Genomic DNA, 21,974 nt, shown 5'->3' with positions numbered 1-21,974 from the left:
TTTTGGTATAATTCCACCAGATCGTGTTCCCGTGCCATCTCTCAAGTAAAGGGTAGTTAAGATATTAAATACCAAACTCCCACACCACTGGAGCAAATAAGATTTCTTTTAAAATTAATTTACAGGATGTGTGCATCATTGGCCAGGCCAGCATTTATTGCCCATCCCTAGTTGCACTTGACAAAGTAGTGGGAAGCTGCATTCTTGAGGTGTAGGTACACCCACAATACTGTTAGGGAGGGAATTCCAGGGGCGTGATTCTCCACTCCCGCGCCGGTTGGGAGAATCGCCTGGGCCGCCAAAATTTCCCGGGATGCCGGTCCGACGCCCTCCCGCGATTCTCCCAAGCGGCGGGAACGGCCCGGTCAAGTTTTGCAGGCCGCAGGCTGGAGAATCGCCGGAGACACCCAAAAAGACGATTCTCCGGCACCCCCGCTATTCTCAGGCCCGGATGGGCCGAGCGGCCAGGCCAAAACGGCGGGTTCCCCCCGGCGCCGTCCACACCAGGTTTCCCCCGGCTGCCGTCGTGAGCTGGGGGAGGCGGCCTGCGGGGGGACCTTAAATGTGGGGTGGCCCGCGATCGGTGCCCACCGATCGTCGGGCCGTCCTCTCTGAAGGAGGACCTCCTTCCTTCCGCGGTCCCGCAAGATCCGTCCGCCATCTTCTTGCGGGGCGGACTTAGAGAGGACAGCAACCACGCATGCGCGGATGATGCCTGTTATGCGGCGCGGGCCGCATCATCTATGCAGCGCCGCCTTTACGCCGGCGACAAGGCCTGGCGCGTGTAGATGACGCGGGCCCGATCCTGGCCGATTGTCAGGGCCTGAACCGGTCGGGACCGGGGCCGTTTCGCGCCGTCGTGAACCTCAACGGCGTTCACGACGGCGCGGCCACTTCGGCGCGTGAGTGGAGAATCCCGCCCCAGGATTTTCACCGAGCGACATTGAAGGAATGGCGATATATTTCTAAGTCAGGATGGTGAGTGACTTGGGAGAGGAACCTCCAGGTGGTATTCCTAGGTTTCTGCTGCCCTCGTCTTTCTAGATGGTCGCGGGTTTGGAAGGAACCTTTTTTTTCTGTTTTACATTTAAAAAAAATTTTTTATGGAGAGTACCCAATTATTTTTTTTTCCAATTAAGGGGCAATTTAGCGTGACCAATCCACCTAACCTGCACATCTTTGGGTTGTGGGGGTGAAACCCATGCAGACATGGGGAGAATGTGCAAACTCCACACGGACAGTGACCCAGGGCTGGGATTCGAACCCGGGTCCTCAGCGCCGCAGTCCTAGTGCTATCCACTGCGCCACATGCCGCCCCTCTAAGGAACCTTGATGAGTTACAAGATGCACTGCAGTAAATGGTACACACACCTGCCACTGTTAGTCGGTGGTGGCAGGATTGAATGTTTGCAGAAGAAATAACAAAAATGTGGATTGCTTTAACCTGATGGTGTCAAGTTTCTCGAGTGTTGTTGGAGCTGCACTCATCCAAGCAAGTAGAGAGTATTCCATTCCACTCCCGACTTGCTCCAAACAGGCTTTGGGAAGTCAGGAGTTGAGTTACTTGTAGCAGGATTCCTAGCCTTCGACCTGCTCTTGTAGTCACAGTATTTATATGGCTTGTCCAGTTCAGTTTCTGGTTAATGGTAAGCTCCAGGATCTTGATAGTGGGGGAAATCAGCGATGGTAATGCCATTAAATGTCAAATAGCAATGATTAGATTCTTTTGTTGAAGATGGTCAATGCCTGGCACTTGTGTGAAGCGAATGTTACTCGCCATATATCAGCCCAAGCCCGGGTACTGTACAAGTTCTGCATTTTGACATGAACTGCTTCAGTATCTGAGGAGTTGCAACAGTGGTGAGCATTGTGCAATGTGAAAATTTGTACTTCTGCCCTTAAGATGGATGAAAGATTATTGATGAAACAGCTGAAGATGGTTGGGCCTAGGACACTGACCTGAGGAACCCCGACAGTGATGTCCTGGAGTTGAGATGCTGGACCTCCAACCATCACAACATCTTCCTTTGTGCCAGGTATGACACCAACCACCAGAGAGCTTGAGTCGGGTTTTGCTAGGGCTCCTTGATGCCACACTGTCAAATGCTGCCTTGATGTTGATGGGACACAAAATAATTAGTTTATCTGACAGAACTGTAAACTGCAGGAGGGAACTCCTGTTGTTAAGTGGCTATAACTGCTATGTCCTACAATTATATACTCAAGTGAGCGACCACCAGAATTCAAACAATAACTACACCCATTCCAAGCAGGATGGTTCAAATTTGGGAGCCATAAAGACCAGGCCTATTATTTGAAACCACATCAATTAATCCAAACTATGCAGGTGATTTCCTAATGGATTTGGGCATTGACATGCATCAGAGTACGTCCAGGCCAGATGAGTTGCAATGGAGGCCGCAAATTGAATAAGTTAACTCAAACAATGTGTGCAATCGTCCCAACATTTTGTCAGTTTCAGATTAAAACCAGGAATGTTGAGGAACTGGAGGGCAGCTGGTATCCATTGAGTCAAAGCCTAGCAAATCAGTGCCTTCCAGGGCTCAGAATTTGCCTTGGCAGCAAGCCATCCACTAATCAGATGATAATTTAATCAGGGTGGGGGGGGGGGGGGGGTTTGGCGACAACGTCACATTATTGTGATTAATTGTAACCATCTATTAGTTCAAAGAACTAAACATACATGAGTGCCATCGAGGGAGTTTGATGGAAACAATGAGAATGCACAAAAGTATTACAGCAACACAGTATTTAATGTTAATTGTAAAAACTCAAACTTGTAACTATAGTTACAATACAATCAGCCTTTACACTATACAAAAAACCTCATTCTTGTACACCATTTAATAAAAAATGCTTGGTAATACGAGTCGGCATCAAAACAAGGGAAGTGCAAAGGCAAGAATTCCTGATGCAGGGCATTTCTTTCACCATAAACCAAGGTGGAGGAGGAGGAGGAGATGGCAAAACAAAGGAAAAGATATAACACATTCAGGAAACGCTCAAAGCCTCCTTTACAGAGACTTGAGGGCAATTGACTTGCATGCGGCACAGTACACTCCCATAAAGATGCTTTGCAAGTTGTTCCAGCTCAACGTAAGCAATACTGGTGTGGAAACATTTCATTTACTGCACCCAGTCAGTTATAGCTCACTTCCCTCACTCACTGTCAGTGCAACACCATCGGTCCCAGTCCCCATTCACTACAAGATTTGAGAGTGCATCATCGGGGACCAGTGGCGGGCGTCTAGAGCACTGAATGAGTCGATGACCAATGTGATCAGTACTGATATGGGCATAGACTGGCAGCAACACACCTCCATAGCACTTTTCAAGATGAATTCAGCACCAAAAATAGTTGGAGATGTTATGTATTCCTGCATTACCTTGGAAGTACCCTGCAGTTCCATCTCCATGCCCTTACCCACTTAGCAATCAGCAGATATGGAACCCATAGCAGCTGGTTTGAGGATTAAAACATTCAAATTAAATTTGAAAACAAAAAGCTTTCATTCTACCTCACATTTACTGTGTTTTCAACTCTGAATATCAAATCACTAGCATTTTTAGTGGTATGAACTGCCTTCTCAGTGCTATCGGACTCTACAGCAGTGTTCCTAATTACCGTGCAAGTTTAAAAAGTGAGAGTAAAAAGGCATCTCTATACAGTCGAGCTGAGTCCCGTCTGCTGGCCTCAAGCACGGTTGCACCTTCCTGGTTAGGTTTCCTGCAACTAACCTGGCTCAGTTACTCACAAAAAAGGTGTGCGGGCGGGCGGGGGATAAGTAGTGAGGCAATACGTGCTCTGCTCAATTCCCCTCCCCGTACACGTGGGGAGTCACCGTGCTTCCCGTCAATGAGCAGAAGTCAGTTATTAACCAGTTAAGAAAGCAGCTCAGTGCGGCTTCCAAAGTGCAAATAGCTGCATGTCGGAAGGGGAAAAATAGGAGGGAGCTCTGCAAGTAAAAATTTAAAACGCGCCTGAAATCAGTTAAAACGCATCCGAAATCATTGCGTTCACACACTTTCTAAAGCATACAAACGTATGTCAGTTGGGGATATTAATACAAAAAATCTGTACAGAATTAGAAAGGTGAGGAGCGCATATTAAAAATAAAAGATACCAAGTCGTAACTGTTTCCAATTTAGAAAGTTCATTTGTAGAAATAGAACTGTTAGCAAATAAAAAAGATTTTGTCAAGAATCAAGAGGGAGTTTTAAAAAGAAACTTTCCCAATAGTTTTTTGATCCAAAAATAGCTGTAGATTGTTAAGGAAACATGGGCAGGTAAGGCTTGCGGTCTCCAGCTTTGTTAGTGAATTCCCCCCCTTCCCTTCCCCTCATTTATAAAAGCTCTGTTGCAGATCTATACACATATTTAACAAACAGGAAGGTGCTCTGCATCCTCCAGTCCAGATCCAGCCTGTAGACCAAGGCAATGCCCACGTCACCGCTAGGTATCGCCTCCACCTTGTGCGGGACTCAGGGACTCACTAGACGCATCACCAGTTCGGGACTGCGTACGGTTAGGAAGTTGGACAACTTGGTTAGAAAGGTTCTCAGTTTATAAACGAGGTGGTGTTTTCAGGATTATTCCGGAGCTCGGCACTGGCAAAAAACCTCACGTCACGGTCTCTGTCTGATTGCAGAATCAGAACAATTTCTTCGACAGCTTCTACGTGAGGGTTCTCGGCCTCTGTGAAATAGGCTGGGAAAGAACAAAGAATCAGTACTGCATTAATCTTTTAGTCACTTAAAATGATATAGCGCAGGAGGCCATTAAACCCAGTTCCACTCTCGTCTTTCAACAGTCCTCCAAATTTATCCTTTTTAAATACATCTTTGCTTCAGGGCAGTGCTTTGCAGATCTAGACAAGCCACTGGATAAACAAGTTTCACATTTCCCAAGGGCCACACCACCAACTTTTTTTTCCTGATTATTTTAAATCTGTCCCCTCCGCTTGCTGATCTTCTTGCCAGTGGCAACAGCTTCCTTGTAAGAATTTTGTTTGAAAATAATGTGCAAATTGTAGAAGCGGCATCTAATCAGGATACAAAACTCAGAAATGACAAGTTTCTCTCCTCCACAATCCCTCCTTTCTCTCCACGTTACTAATTCATTACTGTGCTAGTTTCAGCAGACTCAAACTCCCCAGACAGCCCACTCACAAGGCTACTCTTCAGAAATTGAGTCCCATGTAGTAATGAGAGCTTTTTACAGCATATTCACCACAGATCAGCTTGACCAAACACTCACTAGATGCCCAGACATGCACACTTCCTAGCAGGAGTTGCAGGATAATAAATTAGAAGCAGGAACAGTGTTTTTTTTTATGTGTTCATGGAATGTGGCACTGCTGGCACGGTCAGCATTTACCGCCTCTCCCTAATTGCCTTCGAGAAGATGGTGGTGGGCTGGCAGTCCACTTGATGCAGATGCATCCACAATGAGGTTAGGTAAGGAGTTCTAAGATTTTGACCCAGCAATTACAAAATAATGCTAACAGTACCGGTTTGAAAAACTCTGATATACTTCCAAGTCAGGATGATGTGTGGCTGAGACAAACATGTAGGTAGTGGTGTTCCAACAAACCTGCTACCCTTCCCTTTCTAGTAAGTAAGAGTGCGGGTTTGGGGAGGAGCTGTTGAAGCAGCCTTGTTGAGTTATTGTACTGCATCTTGTATATGGTACACACTACAGTCACAATGGAATGGCGGTGGAGGGAGTGAATGTTTAAAGTGGTTGTGGAGAAGTCAGAGATGGTGGACAGGCTCTGGTAGATCAGGAGTTCCTGATCAGGATACTCAGCCTCTGACTTGCTCTTTTAGTCACAATATTTATGTGGGTAATCCAGTTCAGTTTTTGGTCAATGGTAAGCACCAGGATGTTGATAATGAGTCATTTAGAAATGGTAATGCCATTGAATGTTAAGACTCTCAGCGATGGTCATTGCTTGACCACATGCACATGCATGGCATAAATGTTACTAGCCATTTGTCAACGCATGCCCAAATGTTGTCTAGGTCTTGCTGCATGCAGACACAGACTGTTTAGTACTTGAGAAGTTGCAAATGATACTAAACGCTGTGCAATCTTCGTTTGAGCATCCCCTGGCCTTATGTTGGAGGGAAAGTCATTGATGATGCGGCTGAAGATGGCTGGTCACGGACACTGCCCTGAAGAACTTAAGTCGTTTTTATTCTCCTCTCCCAAGTCCAAGGCTGCAAAGGCCATTTGTGGTGCCTTTCCTCCCCCAAAAACGGCAGCCCGAGCTTAGATCAACTAACAGCACACTGATCCCTGGGCTGGGACAATCAGGGGAACCTTTTGTAGGGCCAATACTATAGCTTATTCATGAACCCACTGGGGAATTTGAAGAACATGGGCGGGATTCTCCGAGCCTCCGCACCGAAATTGCATCAGCGCGGGGCAGAGAATGGGCATTGACCACCAAAATCCAGCATGACACCGCCATGTATTGCACGCGCGGTCTACGCGGCGCGGGTATGGGCCCATTGACAGAGGCCCCCGTGGCGATTCTGCGAGGACAACTGGCCGGTTTGCCTGTTGGGAACAGCCGGCAGCGACTGCGGACTCAGTCCGCAGCCGCCCTGGTGGGGGGCGGGGGAGTCCTTCACCCGGGGGGGGGGGGGGGGGCACACAGACGGCCAGGCAAGCGATTGGGCGGCACCGATCCACGGTCTCGGGGGGACCAACATTCCTGGTGCCGCTCCGCAGGCCGAGTCCGTCATGTCGCACGGGGTGGCCGCCGCCATGCGCATGCGCAGACTCCCGACCGGAAGTGCAGGGCCCCGTATCTGCAGCCAGAGCTGCGAGAAGCACTCCGGAGCCCTGCGAGCCCCCTGCAAATTGGAGACTTTCTTAAGGCAAGTCCAGAGTGAAACGCCCACGTTTTGACGCTGCTGTGAGGACATAGCCCCATTTTAGGAGAATCCCGCCCCATACCCATTTTAGGAGAATCCCGCCCCATATTTTTAAATAAACGTAGCAATTCATTTAAGTTCATGGAGAAAAATGTAATAGTTTAAAGGGAGCAAATACTATCCAGTCACAGCGATGTACAGGACCGGTATTTAAAAATCCACTGATGGAAACTTGTCAGATTTAGCAGCAATGCATTTATATACCTGACGAGCAGTTGGCAAGCTCAGACAATTCATGTTTAGATATCCATGTTCTTCATTCAAACTTGGTCCAAATTCAAGCAATCCTCCGATGGGACTAGTTGTTTTGCAGAATGGCTCATCAATTCCCAGATTTAATGACTGAAATGGGGTACAGGCAGGTAAATTGAGTGGCCAAAACTTTGGACAATGGAGGTCAATGTGTAAGGTCAAATGCAAGGTCCACTCTGGAGCTTAGAGACACATATGGGAATATTTTCTCAATGATGGAGGACTAGGATCTATGGAAGCGCAGGGATTAGGGTGTCCAGGATTTGTAAAAAAAAAAAAAAACGACTGTGAACTTCTGGTGGGGGATCCTATACTAAGGGAGATAATCTTACATACAAGAGCGAGGCCATTTTGGAGTGGAATCAGGAACATGTTTTTCCACACAAAAGGATTGTGGAAGTCTTAAAGGATAGTGGATACTGGATAGTTCAATTATCCACACACACGGCGCACGCACACACACACACACACACATCCCACAGCAAGTTGCTCATTGCTTTAAACCACAATACCCTCCTTTAAGAGCACTATGCATTTTCATATTTACTTTTCTCCAGCAGCGTGTGCCTCAGTGCCTTGGCAAGCAGCACTCGGACATTCGGAACAGGATCAGTAGCCAAACCAAGCAGTCTTGGAAGCAGGTGTTCAACAAACTGGCTCACTGGCATGCATTCCTCCTCCACCACAGCCTGCATAGAAATGAGAGTGTCTTCTTAATTTCTTTCTTTTTTAAAAAGCAACTATTGTCATCAATTCGGGCCCTTTACTGCTTCACCATATCTCTTATATTTAAAACACTTCCCTTGCTTTTTATCCTGAAGGGCACCAACTCCAGTGATTACAATGCTTACTTCATGGAGTGACCGTGCATGAGCCTGAAAAGTGGGCACTAGCTAGATGGATGGAATGGGGGCAGGGGGTAGCATAAAACCACAGCTCATCTCGATTCTGGTCCCATTCCTCTGGCCACAACCAAATATTCCTAGAGTCAGTGGTGAAAAATCTGGTGCCCATTTTAATTATAGAAGGAATTATTTTGCTCATTCATTCACTCACCTGACAGATGAAGGCAAATGCCTGACGTCCGATCCACTTGGAGCAGTGGCAAAACCGAAGTGTGAGCTCGTTCATGAAGTTCACGGCAAATGGGTCAGTGGCAGTTGCATAGAACTTCCTTAGGATCTCCACTACCTGGTCAATAATAACAGCAGCAAACAAGTTCTATTAGTGAAAACAAGCTCCAGTGCAGGGTGCAGCCTCTCCTAAACACCTGAATTTGGCCATCATTGTGGGGGCCTCAGGATATTATTTTGGTAACCTCCCCTCGGAGGCTGGAATAAAAGCAAAATTCCGGGAATGCTCAGCTCAGCAGGTCAGGCAGCATCTATGGAGAGATAACAAATACTGACGTTTCATCAGGTTTTGCGATGCTCTCAAAACCAAACAGGAGATGTGTTAAGAGCACAAATGTTTGGGGTAAATAATCATTCAAAAGCAACTTCTACTGGAGAAGTGAACATAGGAACATAGTAGGCCATTCAGCCCATCAAACCTGCTCCACCATTCAACAGGGCAATAGCCAATCCACCACAATGCCTTCTCATTCCCACACCCCTTATCGCTTAGTGTAATGGACATTTAGAAATCGATCAATCTCTGCTTTAAATGACTGATCTTCCACAGCCCTCTGGGGGTGAGAATTCGAAAGATTCACAACCCTCTGTGTAAAATAAATTCTCCTCATCTCGGTCCTATGTTGAAATTGTGTCCCCTGATTCTAGACTCCCCAATCAGGGGAAGCGTCTTACCTGAATCTACTCTGTCTATCCATGTAAGTATCTTGAAAGCTTCGTACATCTACACTTTGAAATCTCTCACCATTTAAGATATACTCTGCACATCAATTCCACCTACCAAAGTGGATCTCATTTTTCCACATTATATTCCATCTGCCATGTTCGTGTCCATTCATAAGAACATACGAACTAGGAGCAGGAGTAGGCTATCTGGCCCCTCGAGCCTGCTCTGCCATTCAATGAGATCATGGCTGATCTTTTTGTGGACTCAGCTCCACTTACCCGCCTGCTCACCATAACCCTCAATTCCTTTACTGTTCAAAAATCTATCTATCTTTGCCTGAAAAACATTCAATGAGGGAGCCTCAACTGCTTCACTGGGCAGGGAATTCCAGATTCACACAAAGTTCCTCCTCAACTCAGTCCCAAATTTGCTTCACCGTATTTTGAGGCAATGCCCCCAAGTCCTAGTTTCACTCACCAAATCTGTCCAAATCTTCCTGTAGCTGCTTTACATCTTCCTTACAACACACAGTCCCATCTGCAAATTTGGAAATATTACATTTGGTTCCCACATCCAAATCACCGACATATATAGTGAACAGCTGGGGCCCAAATACTGATTCCTGCAGTACCCCACTAGTCAAAGCACTGTCAACATGCAAATGACCTGTTTATTCCTACTCTCTGGTTTCAGCCCTTTAGCCAATCCTTAATCCATGACAGTATATTATTGCAATCCTATGTGTTAATTTTGTTAACCAACCTCCTGTGGGAGTCCTTATTAAAAGTCTTCTGAAAATCCAAGTCTACTACTTCCACTGACTCTCCTTTATCAATTCTGTTAGTAACATCTCCAAAAAACTCCAACAGGTTCAGCAAACATGAGTTCCTATTCATAAAGTCATGTTGACTATGTCTAATCAGATTATCATCCAACTGACCATTTGTCATATCCTTTAGAACAGATTCCGACATTTTTATTACGACTGATACAAGGCTAACAGGACTACCGTTTTCTCTCTCCCTCCCTTCTTAAATAGTGTATTTGTACATTTGCTACCTTCCACTCTGTAGGAACCATTCCAGAATCTATGGAGTTTTGTAAGATGACCTTGAATGCATCCACTATCTCCACAGCTACTCTTTCAACACTTTGGGATGTGGAATATCAGGTTCCAGGGACTTATCAACTGTCGGTCTATTGTATTGCCCAAGCTACATGCTTCGCTAGTCTCCTGATTAATAATTAATACCCCACATTACTGTATTAAAAATACAAAATGGGATCTGTGTCGAAACATAATACTACTTAACTCAATGACACTTTGACCAGCGACTATGCACAATACAGTCTATGCAATTGCACTCGTGGACGCTGAAGAAAGCGTTTTAAAGGTTCTTGAATTTTGAATTAAAGGCCCTTTTATATTTAAAGTAGATTAGAAGGACATTTTTCCAAGTTAAAGATGCTATATAAATGAAAATTGTTAGGGCGGCACGGTGGCGCAGTGGTTACCATTACTGCCTCATGGCGCTGAGGACCCGGGTTCGATCCCGGCCATGGGTCACTGTCCATGTGGAGTTTGCACATTCTCCCAGTGTCTGCGTGGGTCCCACTCCCACAACCCAAAAAGATGTGCAGGGTAGGTGGATTGGCCCTGTTGAATTGCCCCTTAATTGGGTACTCTATTTATTTATTTATAATGAAAATTATTGCTGTTAGAAGTACCAAGGGATCTTTGACATCGGCCTAACCAGACCTTGGATCAACATCTACTTAAAGGAGCACCTCAGACACTTGGTAATGCATTGAAATATCACCTATAAGTGGACCTTGAATCCATAACCTTCTGACTCAGAGGAGAGTGCTGCAAATGAATATACAAATTAGGAGTAGGCCACTCGCCCCCTCGAGCCTACTCTGCCATTCAATAAGATCATGGCTGATCTGATTGCAACCTCAACCCCACATTCCTGCCAACCCCAATAACCTTTCACCCCTTTGTTAATCAAGAATCTATGTAGCTCTGCCTTAAAACTATTCAAAGACTCTGCTTCCACTGCCTTTTGAGGAAGAGAGTTCCAAAGACCGGAGACAAGTTCCTGCTATTTTCCACTTCTTTCGCGATAGGCTAGAAAAGCAGTCAATTGCTGAGCCAATAATTAAAGGCAACCCCATTTCAGAAATTGGAAATTAAAAATTAGACAAGTACAAGTGAAGTTGCAGGCTGGGGATTCAGTCATGAAGAGGGCCCCCAACAGCTGAAGACAGGTGCAAATTCCAAGTAAAGATAAATCAATGAGAAGTCGACAAAACAGAAATATGATTCAACAATAACTTGATACAGCAGCATTAGTGTGACTCATACCAGTTTGAATGAAATCCACCGAACCTCAGCAACCTTATCAGAACACAGAGAGAGAGCAATGTGCCGCAGATAGTCGTGCACATCATTGGGGTTGTAGAGTTCCAGTAGCAAAATTACTTGTCTGAAATAGGACAAGAACAATGTTTTAAAGTGGAAAAACACAAATTTTACTTATTCTACTTCAGCCCACACCTTTCCTTTTGCTTAAAGAATTAACTCTGTTCGCTACAGTTCCACCAGACGTCTTCAGGTGACTCACCATATAGAAAAGTCTTGGTAAACGTAATGTCTGTAGCAAACATCAAACCTAGTGCACACAATAATGTGCAGAAATCCCAGCTTATCTTGCCGTTCCTAAACCAGTGCACCTGAAGTGAATTAGCACCCTTACCAGACAGGCACCTCAGGACAAGTACAGATTAGGGTGAGGAGAGAAAGATTATTTGTCCCATACGATTTGCAGGTCACAGTTAGTCACAATGGGCTAAATCTCTGCAGTACAAGCTAAACTTAAGTGCTACACTTAAAAGCATTCATTCAAGCCCAACAAGGCTGCATTTGTTCCACTGAACCAAGTTCAGCAGTTCCTGATCGACAGGACAGTCAGGGTTTAATCAACCAATAATGCTAAAACCGTATCCGCCCACTGTCCATTCCTTGAGTGATCTAAAGGCCTCTACTGTAGTTAACTAAGATTCACATAAAACGGTATAATTATGATAATGTATCACAAGACAAGAACACACACCTCGCAGGTTTAGCACAGGCTAAACATCTGGCTTGTAATGCAGAACAAGGCCAGCAGCGCAGGTTCAATTCCCGTACCGGCCTCCCCGAACAGGCCTGAATGTGGCGACTAGGGGCTTTTCACAGTAACTTCATTGAAGCCTACTTGTGACAATAAGCGATTATTATTATTATTATTGAACTTCACTTCACACAGCTCACATCACAGATGAGCCCACAGATGATCTGGCATCTTGCAATATCGAACACCTTTACAGTCTGCCTGTTACAAATTGTCACTCAAGTGTTACGCAATAAATACAGAAATTAAATTAAAATGCACAAACAGGCTGCGGCTTGGTGTTTAACATCCATAGAACATACAGTGCAGAAGGAGGCCATTCAGCCCATCGAGTCTGCACCGACCCACTTAAACCCTCACTTCCACCCTATCCCCGCAACCCAATAACCCCTCCTACCTTTTTGGTCACTGAGGGCAATTTAGCACAGCCAATCCACCTAACCTGCACGTCTTTGGGCTGTGGGAGGAAACCGGAGCACCCGGAGGAAACCCACGCAGACACACAGATCTAGTTCCAATCCACTGGTGCACCCATATCTCATATTCTCCTCTTTTTCAACTGCCTATCTAACCTACTCTTAATGTATATAATCTGCTTCATTCTACGTTGTCCCATTCTCCATTTTAAGGAAAACACTTCCAAAAAAGCATTGCTTTATTTCTTTACATCAGGTAGCAGCTGACTGAATCTCTGATCTACCGTCTCTTTCACCTCAATAAGCCCAAAATATTTTTCCTAGACATCAAAACAATACACAAATACTGCAAAGCAGACACTCTGGGGCCAATAACAGAATGGCAGGTCTGACAAATGGTAAAGGCACTGGAGGACATCCTGTACCCTTGAAACTGGATCACAGAATAACTCAGTGCTTCCCTGTGGAGAGGGCAAAGGAGAAAGAGAAAACAGACACTGGAACAGGTGGGAGACGGAATACAATAGACGGAAGTCAGTTTGCGCTTCACTCTGTTTATAGTCCAAATAGTTTTAATACATGTCTGCTGTGACCAGCATTTTGATATGGCACTCATTATTATTAGGCCCTTTACTGCAGATATTGTTCTTAAAATGTTATAACATTTTTAACACATGTTTTGAGCATTGCATAAGTTACGAGGATACAGGTTTATACTTCACGTTTCCTTATTTTTTTCTTCTTCTTTTATTTTAATAAATTTAGAGTACCCAATTCATTTTTTACAATTAAGGGGCAATTTAGCATGGCCAATCCACCTACCCTGCACATCTTTGGGTTGTGGGGGCGAAACCCACGCAAACACGGGGAGAATGTGCAAACTCCACACGAGCCGTGACCCATAGCCGGGAGTGAACCTGGGACCTCGGCGCCGTGAGGCAGCAGTGCTAACCACTGCGCCACCGTGCTGCCCCTTACTTCACGTTTCCTATCCAATAAGCTGAATTCAGACAACTAAACCAATGCTCTAAACCATTTTGAAGAATTGCTCTCAATCACACATGGTTGCCAGAGAACAGTTTCAGATTTGCTAGCAAACAAACCATACTCAGAATGTACAGAACACCTACTCTGCCAGCTCATATCGAAAGCGCCAATTCCGGCTGTTGTCTGTTACCATGAACTCCTGGAGCTGGTACAAGTACTCACGACGCTTGTCCATATGAAGCAACTGTGAACAGAGAGAATACAATGAGTTCCAGGGCAGACGGATACAACAAGCTGAACAAAATGCTGAATGGAAGTAGCCCATCCCTTCCTGAGCAGTCTTACAACCGGAAGCTCATCACTGTACTTAACAGTCTCAAAATCAAAATTCAGGAGAGCAGATAGGACAGAAGAGATTCCCTACTGAAGTTAATTCAAGATTTTCAGTAGGAAATGGAAAAGAAAGAGAAGAAAAACATTTAAATGAAAAGTTTTATAGCAAAAGTATTTGCAGTGTGATTTGACAAACACACAAAATTCAAATATGGTAATATGAGGGCTTCAATGACTCGCATGCTGTAGTTTGAACATCTTACACATAGGTGGCTTACAACATATCAAAATTAACCACTGCTGTGACAAGTTAGACAGAGCTAGATAGATTCTTGATAAGTTGCCACAGGGAAACATGCGATTCCCACCAGGGCTGTTATCTGAATGATAGAAAAATAATGGATACACCATCCACAGGCTAAACCTATAATCTGGTTTAATTCACAAAGTAAGATTATTCAAAAAAGCCAAAACAGAGGCAAGTTCTAACAGCACAAACCTTATATTATGCTGCTTTCGAACTGGCTTGACCATTTAGAAAATAGATTCTAGTTCTTCCAGCTGCAGTAAACTCATAGGACTGAATTTTACCAGCCCTTTATGAATGGCCTGGGAAGCGGGAGGGGCCATCAAGTTGCAGGGATTGTTGTGCTTCCAAAGCTGTAGAATTAATCAGTGACAGGGAATGTGAGGAGACACCCCCCCCAGCAAAATCTGCCAGCCTCCCTGCGAGCTCAGGGTGGAGAGGCCCTCAAGATCAAGCACTCCGTGGTCCATGAGGGAACTGTTATGACAAGGCCACCCTGCAGGGCTAGTGTGATTGACCTTAGTGACCTCTAAAACCCCTTACTTGAAAGGTCAACATCCATTTTCGGCAATTACAGTTTCAGCAGGCCACTGTTCCCAGCGGCCCTCTGATTGGCCTCCAGCGCTTGGGGGCAGAATCTCATCTTTTAATTAATTGCCTGACCACCATAAAATGTAGCCATGGATCTTCCTGGCCGAGGTGGGGCTGCCCCTTGCTTTCCAGTCCAACGTCAGGACCCCCACCATGCAAATGAAATTCAGCTTATAGAGAAACAGCCCCATAGCATATACATACACCCTCTAGGAAAGTCCCTCAGCTTAGAAGTACGTCCACGCATGCAATCTCGAATTAAACCTAAAAACGTGCCCATTCTACCAATGTCATTTTCTATAAATTGCTTTTGAATAGGGTTAGGGTTAGGGTGCAAAATGGCTGTAAAAAGACTGATACCTTTAAAAAAAAAAAAATCAGTCAAAAACAGAATGCAGAAAATATAGCAAAAACACAGGCAGATCTCAGTGAGGATGGGTTTATTTTTTTAAATCTCGAAAAGTTGCAATGAAACACCAGAAAAATGCTGTCTTGCTGTGCATGAAAATCTAATTAAAATTTGAAGAGAGCTGGCACAATAGCAAGAAATTCCCATACACAAGATTCTATAACTTGGGAATCCAAAATTCACACTAAGGCCAAGTAACTTACTTACACTTTTGTAACATGTGTCTCTGGGCGAGGATCTGGACAAAATAAGACCCTGGCACCTGTCTGAAACCTATGATGGAAACGAGTGTGTCTGGAAGCCAAGTATGGAACGGACTTGCTCTTCGCCATTCACCATAAAGATTCACACATAGTTTGTCATTTGAACAGGGTAACATGCGAAACCTTAACCCATAACACAGATGATGGTCAGATTTGGTATCTTAATGAATCTTGGTGTACAGATAATTCATGCCAACATTTAGTTTAAGACATTTCAAAACCATCTGCTGTGATGTAAATATTAACCTACCTTTTACTTTTACACCTACATTTATCTAGTCAGTTCTGGCAATAATCCAATATCAAAAGCAACATATTGCCCAAAAGGCAACTCTAATGAAGTTTACCTTCAAAAAGTCATACAGATGCTTTAGGACTCCAATTCTCACTTCATCCAGATCCTTTAGAAACCCATTGAAGATGGGAACCAGATCGGCTGCAGTTAGCTGATCACCAAGGATCACAGCCAACTCATGTATAGAGAAGGCCAATGTCCGCCGTACCTTCCACTGTCAAAATATGAAAGGATATGCATCAGTAACGTACTCATTCAGAAGGTCCTGAAGTGCTCATTGCCTTATGCAGAAGAATATTATAATTCCTATTATCTTAGTGCTGTTTTTGGGAGCTGGCTGTGTGCAAAGGTCGGTCATGTTTTTTCTACATCATATTAGCAATTACAGTACTTTTGAAGTACTTCTGAAAGATGCTACATAATTGCAGGTTTGTTCTTTTACACAGGTATCTTAAACTATTTCCAAAATCAAAACAAAGAATGCTAATTCTGTAGTACAATCGTTTGAAACTTCTTACATGGAAAACACTTGTCCCTAGAGTCTGAAAGGAAAGAGGAAATGATGGAAAATCTCAGCAAGTCTGGCAGCATCTGTAGGGAGAGAAAAGAGCTAACGTTTCGAGTCTGATGACTCTTTGTCATGAGCTTTCAGATTCCAGCATCCGCAGTAATTTGCTCTTGTCCCTAGTCTTCTCTAACCTGATGATATGGAAAATAAATAGTTAAACTGAGCAGATTGAAGAGATCATATTTAATCCAGGCGGAAGTACTTGAGCAACAAGTTGTCAATCAAGCCAAATTCAAAGACACCAGGTGGACGATGTTTACATCAATGCTAATAAGCACAGCTATACAAGTCCTAGGAACTGCTACATACTAGTCTTCTTCTCAGTGTCAGCCGTGATTCAGTTGGTAGCACTCTCACCTCTCGAGTTAGAAGGCTGTGGGTTCAAGTCCCAATCCAGGATTTGAGCACAAAAATCAAGGCACTCCACTCCACTTCTCAGGTGGATGTAAAACATCCCAGGGCATTATTTCAAAGATCAACAAGGGAGTTCTCCCTGATGTTCTGGCCAACATTGATCCGTGAATCAACATCACACACACAAAAAAAAGATTATCTAGACATTACAACATTGCTGTTGTTGCGGGAGCTTGCTATGCACAAAGAGCTGGCATATTTCTCACATTTGTTCCAATTAGGTAATTTGTTTTTGGAATGTGTCTTTAATTTAAAGTAAAAATTAAGGAGGCCATGTCATCTATTCTAAAATCTGCCTGACGGCAAGCCTGGATGGTTTGATTAGAGAAAACAAAAAGTTCCCAGATTATTTTACTGGGGTGAAGTGCAAGCACACCTTGCAGACAATAGTGAAGGCAGCTGTATAGCTCCAAAGTCCCAGAAGCATGTTGAGAATGTCAGGATGTTAACAGTTGTGCTTTTATCTTGGAAGTAAATGTTCAGGTTACAGAGAGTAGAGGTCTCAAGGAAAGCTAATCAACATCTCTACTTATATACAAGGCCCATGAATAATATTCATGTTGCCATGGAAATTGGCTTTGAGAGGGGAAGGGGCTATGTTGCTCTCAAAAATGGGGCGGCAGTGGCTCACACTGCTGCCTCAGCGCCAGGGACCTGGGTTCAATTCTGGTCTTGGGTAACTGTGTGGAGTTTGCACATTCTCCCAGTGCCTGCGTGGATTTCCTCAAGGTGCTCCAGTTTCCTCCCACAGTCCAAAGATGTGCAGGTTAGGTGGATTGTCCATGGTAAAATTGCTCCTTAGTGTCCAAATGATGTGCGGGTTGGGTGGGGATACTGACATGGGGTCTGGTGGGCCGAGGTAGGGTGCTCTTTCAGAGGGTTGGTGCAGACTCAATGGGCCCAGTGGCCTCCTTCTGTACTGTAGGGATTCTATGGATTCGGGAGCGGAGCCATAGACAACTATGGTTCATCGTGCAGGAATGCAGGTGGGAGTTCGCACTCCGATGGAAAAGACTAAATTCATGAGCAGTTAAGATTCAACTAGTTTGCATAGAGGAAGAATCTCCAGGGGAAAAAAAACTCATTGTGAAAGTCAGCCGAGATTAAAAGTTTCCAATCCGAGAAAGGAAAAGAATAAAAGTAAACACTCAGAAACTAAGCATCACTTTGTGCTGGTTCCAGAGAATTGAAGGTCTACGTAAAGGACAGCATAACGTATAAAGTAAAATAAGCAAAATACTGCAGATGCTGGAATCCGAAACAACAGAGGATCCTGGAAAAAGCTCAGCAGGTCTCTCTTTACAGATGCTGCCAGACTTGAGATATTCCAGCACCCTTGGTTCTTGTTAAAGTATATAGTGGGCGGGAGTCTCCATCCGCTCACGGCAGCGAGATCCTCTGGTTCCACTGCAGTGAATGGGAGATTTGGCGGAGCGCTAAATACTCCGTCCTCGCTCGCAGTGCTAGTGGGGCAGACTTGCAATGGAGAATTCCAGTTAGTATCTAGGTTATCAGTTGGGCTAAAAAAAAAAATGAGGAATGTTCTGTTTTGTGGTATCCAGTAAAAGTTGTCTGCAAAATTAATGTTTAATTAATACTGTTTCAGTCTGCTGCAGCAGTGTTTTTCAAATTTTTTTTCCGGGGACTCATTTTTACCAACCGGCCAACCATCGGGACCCAACCCGGCCGACCTGCGCGACCCACCATTTTCTCTTACCTTGTTTGTTGCTGACAAAAATGGAGGAAATGGTTTTGGGTCTCTTTGGCCCCAATGGTCCCCTGAACTTGGGGGAAAAAAAGGCTGCGACCACATGTAAAAAAATGCGGCCGCACGGCCCATGCGTGCCCGATCATTGGTGCGCCTGGGCATAGTTTTGCATATGCCCACCGATGATCGGGCACACACGCGCAGTGCGGCCAAATTTTTTTTATCTGTTCCTGGCCATTTTGAAGGCCGCTTGCAGCCGGCAATCAAATTTTGCGCGATCGGGAGCGCCACGACAGACGGCTCCGCGACCCTTCTGACACCCGCCCGCGGGTCACGCCCCTGAGTTTGAAAATGCCTGTGCTACAGTAATCGTCTTAAAACGTGGAATCTTATCATGTCATCCATTCAGCTATTAATTGGAAATTCAAAATTCTTTTCTAAAAAGTTATCCTGACGGATACCAGAACTAAATTGGGGACTCTGCAGGATTTAAAATCACAAGTACACTGGGTTTGGCCAGAGTTCAAATGATCAAGATTTCACAATGGCTTTTGTTGTATTTGTTGGAAATTAAAATAGCTATGTCTATTGCTCAAGTTTTCCTCGAAAGGGTGTGTTTAAATGCCTTGCAAAAGCAGAAAAGTTTGAAGTAGATATAAAAGTAGGAACTAAAGAAGCAGACATAGTTGTGACATTGGCTCAACATTTAAACCTCGAGGAAGCGTAATCCAGATGCTCCACAGGTTGAGTTAGCCAAGATGCAGTTGCAGGTGAAGCAACTTGAATTAGTAAAATAAATTTTGCAAAAGTAACAACAGATTGAAAATCCACAATTGTAACATCTCTGTTCTAGGAAGGAGGGAGACAGAAAGCAGGAAACTATAGGCCAATTAGCCGAATGCCTGTCGTTAGGAAAACAATATTAAAGAGGATACTTAAAAATCATAATAGAGCCAACATGAATGAAATGAAAATTATGTTTGACAATTTTACCAGAGTTCTAAGGATGTAAGAAGCAAGGTGGGACCAGGGGCGAAATTCTCCCGCAACGGCGCGATGTCCACCGACTGGCGACCAAAACGGCGCCAATCAGACAGGCATCGCGCCACCACAAAGGTGCGGAATGCTCCGCATCTTTGGGGGCCGAGCCCCAACATTGAGGGGCTAGGCCGACGCTGGAGGAATTTCCGCCCCGCCAGCTGGCGGAAACGGCCTTTGTTGCCCTGCCAGCTGGCGCGGAAATGACATCTCGGGGTGGCGCATGCACAGGAGCGTCAGCGGCCACTGACAGTTTTCCACGCATGCGCAGTGGAGGGAGTCTCTTCCGCCTCCGCCATGGTGGAGACGGAAGGGAAAGAGTGCCCCCACGGCACAGGCCCGCCCGCGGATCGGTGGGCCCCGATCGCGGGCCAGGCCACCGTGGGGGCACCCCCCGGGGCCAGATCGCCCCGGGGCCAGATCGCCCCGTGGCCCCCCCCGGAGCCCGCCCACGCCGCCTTGTCCCACCGTTCAAAAGGTGGTTTAATCCACGCCGGCGGGACAGGCAATTTATCGGCGGGACTTCGGCCCATTCGGGCCGGAGAATCCAGCGGGGGGGCCCGCCAACCGGCGCAGCCAGATTCCCGCCCCCGCCGAATATCCGGTGCCGGAGACTTCGGCAACCGGCGGGGGCGGGATTCACGCCAGCCCCCGGCGATTCTCGACCCGGCGGGGGATCGGAGAATGACGCCCCAGGATTTTCAAAAGGCATACGATAACATGCCACACAACAGATTACTGCAGAAGATAAGAACTTAGCTATGAGAGGTTGAATAAACTCGGTTTGTTCTCACTGGAACGAAGGAGGTTGAGGGGCGACCTGATAGAGGTCTACAAAATTATGAGGGGCATAGACAGAGTGGATAGTCAGGGGCTTTTCCCCAGGGTAGAGGGGTCAGTTACTAGGGGGCATAGGTTTAAGGTGCGAGGGGCAAGGTTTAGAGGAGATGTACGAGGCAAGTTTTGTACACAGAGGGTAGTGGGTGCCTGGAACTCACTGCCGGAGGAGGTAGTGGAAGCAGGGACGATAGTGACGTTTAAGGGGCATCTTGACAAATACATGAATAGGTTGGAAATAGAGGGATATGGACCCTGGAAGTGTAGAAGATTTTAGTTTAGACGGGTAGCATAGTCGGCGCAGGCTTGGAGGGCCGAAGGGCCTGTTCCTGTGCTGTACTATTCTTTATTCTTATTGTGTTGGGGATGATGATCTATTAACTTGGACAGAGAACTGGCTAACCTACAGGAAAGAGTAGGGATAATTGGAAATAAATAAAGAGTCAGGGTGGCAAACTGCTACTAGTGGAGTGCCACAGGGGTCAGTGCTGAGCCTCAACTATTTACAATTTATAAAATTACTTGGACAAAGGTACCAAATGTATTGTCGCCAAATTTGCGAGGTAGGAAAGCAAGCTGTGATGACGGTACAAAGAGTCTATAAAGGGACACAGATAGGTTACATGAGTAAGCAAATATTTGGTAGATACGGCGATGAGTGTAGTAATTTCACATATATTGTTATATATAAAGTTATTTGGTGCAGTAAAGGTTAGTGCATTTGACTGCTGCAGTACTGCTTTAATAAATCCTGGTTTGCAAGACAGCTAGGCGTTCTGTCGCGAGAAGTGCAGTTAAAGCATCCTAAAAGTTTGGGCTAATGGACTTTTATTTATATTAAGAGGGTTCCGTGTGGAGTAGTTAATTAGAAACAGTGCATTCAGCTTAGAAAAATGATGAAGTTAATGGGAGGAGCCACAGGCTGTAGCAGTCAGATTTGAGGTTCAGAGTTGGTCTGTGGCTCGAAGGCAAGCTGAGACGCAGTTTCTTAAAAAGTACAGCCAGAGATTCTGCATTATTCTGACAGGGGGTCAGGCCTCTTTCTTTAAAGCAGTCTCAAAAGATTTCTCTTTCTCAAATGGGAGCATTCAAGACATCTCTAGACAGCAAGCATTCCTGAGCGCTAACTATATTTAAAAGTGGATTGGGATTGGAGATTGGGAGTGGAAATAAAAATAGCAGTTAAGGGTTATTGTGTCACTGTATTGGTTATCATTGTTTAAGGGGTAATGGGAAGCTATTTTCTTGTGTGATGTTACAATATTGTTAGCAATAAAGTTGGTTTTAATATACCATATCCTGGTTTCGCGTGAAATCACTCCTGGAGCAAGGTATCCTTTCCTCACAGTCTTACAAAATTTAAACAAAATATTGGGGTTTTTGTCCAATGTCCTAGCCACTGTTGGGGTCTGGTCTAGGATCCGAACAAAATAATTATTATACTCCTTTCACAGGATGTGCATGTCACTGGGTAGGCCAGGATTTATTCCCCATCCCTAGTGAGGTTGTCCACTATGCAAAAAAGAACAGGAAAGCAGGATATTACTTATTTGGAGTAACTACACAATACTGCAGTGCAGAGGAACCTGGGTGTCCGTGTACATGCATCACAAA

The 21,974-nt window shown here is 45.1% G+C and overlaps 1 protein-coding gene across 3 annotated transcripts in view; it reads right to left on the bottom strand.

The window, feature by feature from the left end:
• Positions 1 to 2,755: 2,755 nt before the first annotated feature.
• Positions 2,756 to 21,974, bottom strand: part of ppp4r1l (protein phosphatase 4, regulatory subunit 1-like) — a 126,851-nt gene continuing 107,632 nt past the window's right edge. For all 3 annotated transcript variants that reach the window (XM_072514549.1, XM_072514546.1, XM_072514547.1), the window contains 6 exons: positions 15,848 to 16,009; positions 13,741 to 13,841; positions 11,387 to 11,507; positions 8,275 to 8,409; positions 7,766 to 7,907; positions 2,756 to 4,729 (listed from right to left, as the gene is read on the bottom strand). In XM_072514549.1, coding sequence (XP_072370650.1) covers positions 4,581 to 4,729; positions 7,766 to 7,907; positions 8,275 to 8,409; positions 11,387 to 11,507; positions 13,741 to 13,841; positions 15,848 to 16,009 — 810 coding nt within the window. In that variant the 3' untranslated portion in view covers positions 2,756 to 4,580. The remainder of the gene's footprint in view (positions 4,730 to 7,765; positions 7,908 to 8,274; positions 8,410 to 11,386; positions 11,508 to 13,740; positions 13,842 to 15,847; positions 16,010 to 21,974) is intronic.

The sequence above is a fragment of the Scyliorhinus torazame genome, chromosome 8 (assembly GCF_047496885.1).
Source record: "Scyliorhinus torazame isolate Kashiwa2021f chromosome 8, sScyTor2.1, whole genome shotgun sequence".
NCBI classification, from domain to species: Eukaryota; Metazoa; Chordata; class Chondrichthyes; order Carcharhiniformes; family Scyliorhinidae; genus Scyliorhinus; species Scyliorhinus torazame.
The sequence above is the reverse complement of the archived record's forward strand: the minus strand, read 5'-3'. Positions and strand labels throughout refer to the sequence as shown.